The 11,746-nt window shown below is 37.5% G+C and overlaps 1 protein-coding gene across 1 annotated transcript in view; it reads right to left on the reverse strand.

Annotated features, from left to right (window-relative positions):
- TRAPPC13 (trafficking protein particle complex 13) overlaps nucleotides 1-11,327 on the reverse strand; it is a gene marked incomplete at its 5' end in the record, with an annotated part of 15,425 nt that extends 4,098 nt beyond the window's left edge. The window contains 7 exons of the mRNA XM_009072178.1: nucleotides 622-820; nucleotides 2,589-2,722; nucleotides 4,907-4,924; nucleotides 7,298-7,342; nucleotides 10,569-10,641; nucleotides 10,775-10,902; nucleotides 11,228-11,327. Coding sequence (XP_009070426.1) covers nucleotides 622-820; nucleotides 2,589-2,722; nucleotides 4,907-4,924; nucleotides 7,298-7,342; nucleotides 10,569-10,641; nucleotides 10,775-10,902; nucleotides 11,228-11,327 — 697 coding nt within the window. The remainder of the gene's footprint in view (nucleotides 1-621; nucleotides 821-2,588; nucleotides 2,723-4,906; nucleotides 4,925-7,297; nucleotides 7,343-10,568; nucleotides 10,642-10,774; nucleotides 10,903-11,227) is intronic.
- Nucleotides 11,328-11,746: the final 419 nt, after the last annotated feature.

The raw sequence follows: 11,746 nt of genomic DNA on the forward strand, positions 1-11,746 counted from the left end.
GATGGGGGCAGAGACACAATTATAAGCTTTGTAAACTCAAACTAAGATTCATTGTCAAAGCAGATCTCTCTCATCATCCTCAATGGAAAAGATGCAGGTCAGGTTTAGGCATTAGGGCAGACAGGCTGTGCAGCTGAGTTAAGCAAGCTAGTAACTGCAATTTAAAATTCATGAACAATATATAAATCAACCAGAATAGAACAGAGGCAATCAGAACTGAAAGATAAATAGTATTGTCTTATACATACAGATTGTTACACAAAGCTAAAGTGTCCGTATGAAGTAGGGAGCAGATTTCCACCTGGCATACTTAAAGAAGTTCTTCAGCCAGTGCTATTGAGTTTGTGGCCAAATGCTATCCAGGAAGTCAATTTTATTCTAACCAATCTATTTTGCAACACTGGTTACTTGATTCTGGCAATTGAAGTGCACAATCCATTAAGTCACCCACACTTCACTGAAGAAATACATGAAATAACTCACTAATATATACAGAAATGTGAATAAAGAATGAGGTTCAGAAAGTAAGCACCTTGCACTTTTCCAAGTCATTATTAAATGGTTCATTGAGTTGCCTTGAAAATGAATGCTCAGCTCAATTTACACTGAAATTAAACTCACCATCCGTTGGAGCTGGCTAGTTTGCAGCCTTCCTCGTTCACCCAGATTAGTTTTCCACACAATGTCTAGTTTCCCAATCACTGTTACACCTTTTATTACTCCAGCTTTCTCTGCAAATTCCTGCTTTGGCTTTAGGCAGTACAAGTACTGACGTGTATCCATAGGCTGTAAATAAGTCCTTGCACCAAAAGTTGACTCACTGAAAGAAAAAACCAAACACTAGGTCTTAATTTAAACAGCTATTTTGAAGATGACTTAAGAATCCAACCTTTTTTCTTCAGCCCTCACCAGTCTTACTCTGTGTGTGTTTATTAGTGACAAAACACATGGAATATTTGCATGCTTTCACAACAGAAAACAACTCTAGAATTTATATAGTACCAAGGACCACATGGGGAAAAAACCCCCTCATGCATCTGAGCCAGAGAGAAATGAGATGGAAATCCACTTTGCTACATTATAATTTATTATCTGGAATCTTAGCACTTAAAACAATAATGCTGGTGATTTTCCTTCTGTTATTTGGTTTCCCTCACAGCAAATTTCAGTGTCATGAACCTAAGATTCCTGTTCGTGACAAGAACCATCACAGTGGATGCAAACACCGTAAGAACAATGTTCCACTATGCTGCATGTGGTGCCCTGACAGGCAAGGAGAAGGCAGAATTCTCACTCCAGCCCCCACTGCAGAATCACAGAATCATAAAACCATACAATCATCAACGTTGAAGGAAACCTCTAAGATCATCAAGTCCAACCATTAACCTGCCACTGTTGTAACCCCTAAACCATATCCTCCAGCATCAGACCCAGACACCTCTTAAACATCTCAACAGCTGGTGACTCCACCTCCCCCCTGGGCAATATTCCAGTGCCTGAAAACCCTGACACAGAAAAATTGTTTCCTAACATCTAATCTGAATCTCCTCTGTCTCAGCTCAAGGCCATTCCCTCCTGTCCTCTCCCCACAGCCATGACAGGAGAGATCTGTCAGGGAGTTTTAGAGAGCTGTGAAGTCACTCCTAAGCCTCTTCTCAAGGCTAAACAAACTCAATTCTCTCAGCCCTTCCTCATAGGACATGTTTTCTGACCTCTTATGAGCCTCCTTGCCCTTGGCTGGACTCGCTCCAGCGCTCAATGTCCTTTTTAAAGTGAGGGGCCCAAATCTGAACACAGCACTGAGGTGTGACCTCCCCAATGCTGAGTACAGGGGGATGATCATTTCCCCAGTCCTTCTGCCACACTGTTCTTGATCCAGGCCAAGATGCCCTTGGCCTTCTTGGCCAACCTGTGCACACTGTTGGCTCCTATTGAGCTGCTGTTGTGACGGAACCAAACATCACCTGCTCCAAAACCCCAAACAACTGCAAAGTCCAAACAGCCAAAGTTAACTTAACAAACTTTTGTATCCTCAGTAGACAGTTACTCTGGTAAGATGTGTTTTACTGACTGACATTAAATGAAATCTAGTTTATTTCAACATGACGATTTTGTATATTCTAAGATCCTACAAGGGTGTTTCACTGATTGACCTTGACTGCTGCCTTGGTAGATCATGATAACAACAACTGAAAAAAGTGACCAGTCTACTGATAGGAAGGAAGCACAAGTCAGATGGGTCCTAAAAGGCTAAGTATGTATGCAGGCATCAAATCACCAGATGTGGGTTAAAATTTACTATTGAATTAAATTTTATATAGGAGACACTGAAAGAATAGTATGTTTTTGTGTTACCATGTCATTCATGTTACAAATTATTTGATTAAGGTGGAAATTTCTCTACTAGATAATTATAGAGTTTTAAGAATAGTTTCTATAAAAAGAAAACTAGAAATTTTTCCATTTGATCTTTCTAATCAAGCAAGGAAGTACAATCCTTTCATTACAGACAACTAACTGCAATGCTTTTATCTCATGAAATCCTAATACAAGGAGTTTCAAAGTCAATGTCAGGAATCTGAACATACCTTTCCCCTGCTGTGTCAACTGTGTTCAGTTCTGCCACATTGTACATCATAGATGGCTCTAGAGAAACCTTCTCCATAAACATTGGAGAGGTCGTGATATTCTGAATCTGAGCTTCCAAAAACACTTCATCTGTCTGAAAAAAACCACAAATGCAAGTCCATGAAAATGTGGTTAGTGTTACTGGAAAGAGCAGACAGCCCTATTGTTAAAAAAAAAAAGAAAAAAAGGTCACATGTGTTTAGTTCATGCCTGCAAATCAAATTAATTAATGCAAGAAAACACCTTAATCCCAGTAACAACAGGAGCAAAAGTGTTAGTCAACAGGTATCTTGCCAAACAATGGATGTGGGATAATTTCTCTATGTTCTAACTACTGTGTATTGGTAATGCACCAGATGATCACCTCCCAGGACTTTCATGAGCTCAATAGCAACTCAAGCCTTAATCCAAATTATTAAAAAAATTAAAAAAATAGAATGAATGGTAAGGAATTGCAGTGCACCAAACATGCCATGCCAGATTACTAGTGCATAAAGCTGTGTGAAAAAATTAAAGTAGGGGTGTGTGTGTTTTTCTTTAGCTGAAGTAAAATAGTTCAGGTACATGCTCTGAGATTTCATCATTATTACGACACATTGGTGTTCTGGCTAAAAGACAAAATCCAGCCCCTTCCCTCACTCAGCCACATCATGCCAAAGGTTACTAACACTATATGCATCCAACAATTTAACTGGTGCTCTGCCTTCGAAACACCTGAACCTAATGCCTAAGGATGGTATCTAAGGAGCAATTCTAGTAGAAAAGTGAAAGCTACACATTGCTGAACTTCAGACAATGAAAAAAACATGGAACTAGAGATGTTTTGGCCTCACCTCCTTTGTGGAATTGCTGTGAAGTCACTTTGCAACTCTAAAAATCTCAGAACAATTATGGAAGGCTCAGTCTGTTAGAGATAAGAGCCACTGGAGAAGTGAAAACCAAAAGAAGTGCTAATTAAAAAGGGGGAGTACCAAATTTGCATTTACCAAAGAATTACTACTTCAGGCAGTTGGACTGGATGATCATTGTAGGTTCCTTCCAACTGAAATAGTCTATAAATCAGATTGAAGGAGTTCAAATATTTTGCTGCGACACATTTTCAAAAAGTACTTTCATAGGGAAGGTGGGAGGAAGCTTTACAGTTTCTTTTAAATCAGTTTAAACAAATCACTTCATTAAACAAATGGGAGTCCTGCTGGTAAATTACAAAATAAAAGCGGGACAAAATAGTCAAAACATGTTCAGTCTCAAAAAACGTTTTAGAGAAGTGCAGAATGGTTGTGTAACTTTTTGTTGTGCCTTATAAACACAAACCAGATGATAAGTATATATATAGAGAGCAATGAAAACTCTGCAAGCACAAAGGGTTACAGAGACACCTCATGCTTGCAGGACCTGGAAATAAGCCCAACTAAAACACTGCTACTACCACCTGACTGCAACTTAAACTGATGCCATTTATATCCCATAAATCCATTGCTCAAAAGTGCCCATTTACCCAAAGTTTAGTTGTTTTCAATGCAGCAACCAGAGGCAGAAACTTAGAAAAAGCTAATTTGATAGGGAAAAGAAAAAAAAAAACCAAGCAGTATAATGAAAAAGCAAGTTAGTTTTGTGCTATTCCTGATTTGGTTTAATATCACATGGGTTTAGAGGAAAAAAATCCTTAAGCACTCAAAAATATGCAGCCTGTTTTAATACAAGGCAGACTGTAGAGTGAATCAGACTGCAGGATACTAACTCATCCACTGTTACATGCAGCTAAGAGTTGGAAAGTGCATTTCCAGCTAGCGAAAGGAAGGAAGAACATCCAACTGCTGCTCTCTCCTCAAACCCACTGTTTCCACCAACCAGATATGAAAAGTTCTTTCACGGCTCACACAAGCAGTGCTGTAGTAAAACCTACATCTCCCCATGGGTCAGAAGCAGATACGTTTTAGAAGGGCGTACCTCCTGTTATCAAATAATCAACCCAGTAAAAATTTTGGTGAGATGTTTTACAGGAGGATCCCCAGAAGCAATAATCACTTAATTTTAAGTGATTTACGTGTTCAAAATCACACTATTTTAAACCTCATAGTTTCAACAATGGGTATTAAAGAAAGAGCTAACCATTTAAATGATCAGCTGCACATATAAAGATGAGAAAACAGTCAATGATATGCAGAACAAATGTTGCTTTTCCATTATGTTTGTAAAAGAATGTCAATAACAAGCACAGAGACAGGAAGGCAATTAAAAAAGCATACATATTCATAAAAAAATAAATAAAAATTACCACAGAACTGAGGTCACTCTAATGGGAAAATAAAAAAAGAACACATTAGAGAAATCAGGGTTAAATGTTAAAGAAAAAAGGAGGCTAACTTTCAAACAAAATGCATTTCTGCATTTTTTTGCACCATCTAAACAAGACAGCATTAGTAAGACAGAAACATAAATAAAAATGGATGCAAACAAAGGTGACAACTACATTTTGAATCACTTATAGCTAGTATGGCTACAGGGTTTACTAGCTTTGCTTCAGAACCAATCCAAAGTGGAGCTTAAGGCACACAGACAAGATAAGGTAGAACAAACTGACCCCCTCCAAAAAAAAAAAAAAGAGTTACTTTTTCAGCAAGTTTAAAGTTTGTCCTAAATGTAAATCCATGCAATGGGTTGTGTAGGAAATTGAAAAATAGTCCTTGTCATTTCACAGACAATTTGAAGTATCCACATATATCAGCTATCAAAATAAAAATAATGTGGTGATGTGTCCTAGCAAAACCACAATACTGTAAGTTAAAACAAAATTTGGCATAATATCATCAGGAAAAAAGCTCTTTTTGGAATATTCATCATTCCAAAGACCGAGCTTTAACTGCAAACTTTGTGATCATTGGTGACTGTGTATTTTTCTCCCTGTGCACGTCTGTAGGAACAGAACCTTTCACAGTGCCTTTTCCAAGACACATCAAGGTCAGTGAGAGGGTTTCTATAGGTCAGGGCAGCTAATTCCTTCCCAGGATTGCAGCAGGTTAGGGCAACAGGGCATATGTTCTATGCACCAATTGCAGTGATCAACTTGATTTGGATGCTACTGCAACATAAGCAACAAGCAAGAAAATTAAGGTTCAGCACCATTCCTTGTCTTAGGAAAAAATTAAATTATGGATTATAATTAGAATATTAATAGAAAATAATTTTAGTGACAGGCATTAAGAACAGACAGCATCACATCTGTAATATTAATGGTTACAGTTTAACTGGTTAGTCAATCTTTGGAGACCTTTAGTTAACTAATAACTCAAACATACCATCTTTTTTCCTTCCCTGCTCCCAAGGATAATAGCCAGGATGAATGTCTTGGTGCTTTCACAGCAATGTAGCTACATATACATCTAACCAAAGACTTATTTCTAATTCTTTTTTAATTTTATTTGAACTCTATGGTCACAACACATAACAGCAATTCATGTACTTTGAGTAGTGAAATGAGCGGTACTATAGCAATTTGCTAAGCAAACGAAAATTGATCAGTTAACATCATCCAAAATACTTTTTAAAACTTTTTTTTTCAATCTTATGGGTAAGATGGCAATGGGAGTTTCATAAATTCATGATGAGGAAGAACATAAGGCATCAAAGAAGCCTTTTAAAAATCTTTACAGAGAACAGAATAACCCCAAAACCAAACCCACAAGTACCAGCTCAGACACCAAAGTTTACAGATCTTTGCCATGAGGAACTAGTGGCTGATTGAGAACTGGAGTTTATTAAGTCCCTTATCCAATCAGCACTAACAATTCTGTACAAAAAAGAACGCTTTTGACCTATGTCAAAAGTTTGCCCAGGATTTACCTTAAAAAGGTTTTTATTTCCATTAGGAATAGCAACATTTAAGATAACTATCCCTCTTTCCCCTACCACATACTTTCTATCTGAATCATATAATCCACACACTAAAGAGAAGTTTCTTTCACTCCCAGAGGAATTACCTAATTTCTGAGGATTATTTTTATTCTTAAATCACAGCAGACGACATTTCCAGCCATCCACATTTATAAATATCAGTTCTATAGGTTTATGCTTATGTTCTGACCCTACTCAGGTATATCATACCTGGTCAGTGTATGGTTTGAAGCCTGTGGCCACATACATGTACTAAATTCTTCCCATAAATAGCCAAAGACTTAAGTATGTCCAAATAAATAGGCTTATATAAGGTTACTTAATTTTGAAGCAAACTGTCCCAAACCTAAAAACTAAATTATTGAACCAAAGGGTCACAGTTATATTGGGGAAATCTAAATTTAAGTAATTTAAATTTTCACCACTCTGATAAATTGTCATCTGCTTGTGAATCTCCCTTACAGTAAGTACTCTATTAGTCTGAATATACAATCAATGACTGAAAGTGTTTGAGTTCATGGAAAGTGGAAAATATGCAAAACTGTCAGTCATTTACATCTACATGTCTCCTTAGTTACCATCTCTTTGGTCCCTTAATCAAAGGCATATCTATCTTTAAACTAAATGATATCTATCTACCATTTTTTTCCATTTAGAACTGATCACCTTTCTCAGAAAGGTGTACTCACAAAGCACTCTGAGCTTAACCTAACCACCCAATGTGAAGTGCTAAACTCACCACACCAAACCAAACCCAAACACACAGAGCTCTCACCTCAGCATTGTAGAATTTGGTTTTCACATCCAGTGGTTTAAGAACCTGAATGAAATGGGAATAAAAAAAGACAGATTGACAATTTTTTCCTCAGATGACTTCATCATAAACTGTTTGAAAGTGCTTAGGGTCTTTACTGAAGTGTTACTTTCCTTTTTGATCCTATACACAACAGCTGCATAATGGAATACATGATACAATAAACTCAGGTAGAGCCTCACAACTCAGAGTATATACTCACTGCTTCTTGCTTGCCCACACTTGACTGCTTTGCTATCAAGCAGTTTTCTCAGACTGAAAACAATTCTCCACCTCAGCTCTTATGAAACCAGACAAATCCAGTGCCCTAAGTAGATGTATGCCTTTGAAATACCGTTTCATTCATCCTCGATCCTGAAGTGGTCTGCACTTGCTTTCAAGAGCGAGCAAGAGCTGTCTAATATTTACAAGTCTTTCACGGTTCTGCAGCAGAAGCTGCTAAGGGCTTCTCCAAGAATAAATGAAATAGAGAACTTATTCATGTGACTAGCTTCACAACAAACCACGACTAGGCTTCACTTCCTTCTTGAAAATGCAGCTGCTTCAAGAAATAAAAAAGCCAACCATTTTTATCACATGAGAATCAATCAGCAAGAGAAAGCAATTGGATAGTATAAAAGGTGGTTATAAAGTGTTGGTTCTTAAGTGCTTGAATTTTGTGCAAAAAGACACTAAGGTTAACCCATTCAAGTACTAAATGTATATACAGTGATGTAACGGAAAGAAATAATCTATCATACTTGTAAGGAAACAAATTCAAATTATATTGCTGAAGACATTTATTTCCCTTTACACAGGGAAAATTCTTTTCTCTGCATACATGTGTGCTGCATCCTGAGAGACTCCTAAAGTTCAAAGTCGTGAACACACTTTTTAGCCGTGATGACTTCAAGATTGATTAAAGTTGTCTTTATAGAGATTTCTGCATTAGAACAGGCATAAAGTTCAAATCTTTCAAGTATCATAGCTATCTCTCTGTCCAGTCAGAAAAAAGAGTTAAAATTTTAATTGAGGTCTGATGAGGTTTTTTCTGTCAAATATTTTACTGCAGTGAGTTTCGTATTAATTTTCTTAAATGGTGATGTTTTCTCTCTCTTCTGATAAACAAAGTCTTTCCATTCACTGCAGTAAATTTCCAGTAAAATACAAATAATCATTGTGTGGTTCACAAACCACTCCCTGAAACCAAGCAACAACCAAACCTTAGAAAGAATCATTCCTTCTCCATTCAACCATAATGCTGTTTATAACTCAGAGAAAGCTTTGGAAGAAAAAGACATCATTGATCAGCATTAAACTACATATAAGGTTTAAAAAAGAAGCTGTTTAAAACCACCTAGCACAAGCTCAACTTACAAAATCCTAGAAAATGTAACTGAAAAAGCTGAGAATCTGTCAAAGAGGATTTATTTATTGTTACAGTATAGCTGATCACCAGCAGCCATCCACTCCCATTGTAAAGACATGGTTCCTTTTGCTTGTTCTCAGATTTTCTAGCTGGTGTCTCCATGTCAGGTTTAAAAAACAACCACCAAAATTGCTCAGTGAAGTGTTTCTCTCATAATGAATCAGAGAGTATTTATAGAATGGTGTGAAAGTGCATGAGAAGCTCTTATGCTTCCTTCTTTGAAGGAACAGCTTCAGATTTGACAGATAGATGCCCATAGCTGTTTTGACACTAAAGTTGGCTGTGGTGGGTCCAGTGAAAAGCCACAGTAATCACAAAGTGTTATGTAGACCCCTGAAAAATACGCACAAATAAATTTACATATAAAATCTCAAGGAGACAAATCAACACCTTGGACAAGGCTCTGGCAAAAACAAAGGTAGGGAATGGAGAGAAGAAGAGCCTGCAGATACTGTGTTAGCGACCAGAAAAAGCCTAGAGGGGACAGAACACTAAACTCCTTGAGAGAAAAGGGATGGAGAAATGAAAAGGGAAACAGTTCCACAAGGAGTGCAAGACAAGCATGCGAAGATGAAAATCACCTTCACTAAAGATGAAGTACCACTGCAGAGATTCTGGGTTCAGAGAGAGTCTAATACAAAAACTGATATGGAATGATTTTCCCTAGGATAGTCAGGAAACACCTTTGACTAATCAATGCCATTTCAAGGTCCACAAGTACTAACAGCACTTGAGTATTCCCTGTAACACATGGCAATTTAACCTCCTAAAGACTGAAACTGTTTAAAAAAATCTAGACAGAATACTAGAAAACAGCAAAATGAAACCACCTCATCGAATCATGAAATTTTTAGAGCTGGAAGTGACACACACAAGGATCATTGAGTCCAATTCCAGGCCCTGCACAGGACAGTCCCAACAATCACACCAGGTGCCTGAGAGCATCGTCCAAATGCTTCCTGAGCTCTGTCAGGCTGGTGCTGTGACCACTGCCCTGGGGAGCTGTTCCAGTGCCCAAACACCCTCTGGGGGAAGAACCTTTTTTCTAATATCCAACCTAAACCTCCCCTGACACAACTTCAGCACTAAACTATATAATGCTCCAGCACTGACAGACACTGCGAGAGTATCTAAAAGTGTATAAGCAGAGCGTGTCACCTAATCCTTTATTCCATGACAAAGAGCCCAAAATTACTCAAGGCTCAATATATGTCTCTAAAAAACACAACATCCATTAAACACATAGCTAAAACAGACCCTTTCTTGCCAGAATCAGACTACGCATAACAGTAATTTCCTGCTTTCCTCAGTTAACTCTTATCTCAAGTCTTGAAATCTGTGTGATGGAACAAAAGGTTTCAACTCTGTCAATTACTTCTGTGGATAATAGCTAGATATAATACATTAGATTTCTTTGCTTAGATTCCTTTAAAAAACAAACCACTAAGTTCTAATTTAAAACAGGTTACACACACTAATAGAAAAATAAGATTTTTAGAAAGTAAACTCAATGGTTGGACATATTTAAGTCACAAAGAACAATACTTGTTCTGTTTGAAAACGGTCATAAAGCTGGTTGCCAGGGTTTCTTCCAAGAGTAGATTTCTTTCTCAATAAATTAATAAAAATTAGATGATGTATTATTTCAGACCTGTATGGTAATGACAGATCACTGGTTCATGTGAATTTTGAAGCAATGGCTTTTAACAGTTCACTTTTCAAAGGGAACAGATTTTTAGTATGTAAATTGCTTTAAGAATAATCAAATGGGATTTCCAGATTCACCCACTTATTAAAAATAGAGTAGAACACTTCATGCAATACCTGAAACTTGAAGAACTTTCTGAAGTACATCTTCTCTCCACTCTGTGTAGTATAACTTACTGCACAAACCAGGCTGAAAGACACAGGAGTTTTTAAAGATAATTTTGAGTTACTTTAAATCTTGTGCTGCATGAAAAGCAGAACAATGTGCATGTACTGCAGCTTCATTTAAGCTCATTTAACAACAGAAAAACTTAAAACCTTACATGTGTGTTCCTATCTCCTTTACTTCATGATGGATCACATCATCGATGCAACAGTCAGGTTTAAGTTCTGCCACTGCAGCACTAGAAGCTGAAAGGTTCAAACGCTGAGAACTTGTCTGAAGATCAGCCTGGAGACAGAAAAACAAAGCACTGGTCAGAACTGCAACTGCTTCAAACAATCTAAAGCACCTTATGCCATAAAGTACAAGGTTTAACTGAGCATTTTGTATCCTACCTGCTTTCATACACATTACAAGATATGTTGAGATACTTATCAAAGCTTCTAGAACATTAAGTGGTCCATGCAGCTTTAAAAAATCTCTATTTACCTTTTACATTGAGTTCCACAATGAATTCTGGGATTTCTACTCTCAGTGTTTCATTTGTCCAGCAGAAAATGCAAAAACCCACCAACACACTAGGAAGTAACTCATAGAAAATATAACTCAATGCAATCTTTACAGAGACTTGCTTTAATAACCTCGATGAAAGTGCAAGTAAGTGAATATAACTAACATTTTTCTTTAGCTGTGGAAATTTTGATTCTCTGGTTCTTCAGAGAAGCATTAAATAGAAGGGAACATGTCCAGAGAAGGGCAATGGAGCTGGTGAAGGGTCTGGAGCACAAATCTTATAAGGAGTGCCTGAGGGAGCTAGGGCTGATTAATCTGAAGAAGAGGAGGCTCAGGGGTGACCTTCTCACTCTCAAAAGAGGTTGTAGCCAGGTGGGGGTTGGTCTCTTCTCACAAGCAACACACAATAGACAAGAAGAAATGGTCTCAAGTTGCACCAGGGGAGGTTTGGATTGGATATCAGGAACAATTTCTTCACCAAAAGGGTTGTCAAGAATTGGAAGAGGCTGTGTAAGGAAGGGGTTGAGTCTCCACCCCTGCAGGTTGTGTAAGTCTGTATATTAGCATAAAGCATACAATATATTGCCAGAAAACATACTCAATCTATTTTTTTTTGTTT

Source organism: Acanthisitta chloris, unplaced genomic scaffold (assembly GCF_000695815.1).
Source record: "Acanthisitta chloris isolate BGI_N310 unplaced genomic scaffold, ASM69581v1 scaffold9453, whole genome shotgun sequence".
Taxonomy (NCBI): Eukaryota; Metazoa; Chordata; class Aves; order Passeriformes; family Acanthisittidae; genus Acanthisitta; species Acanthisitta chloris.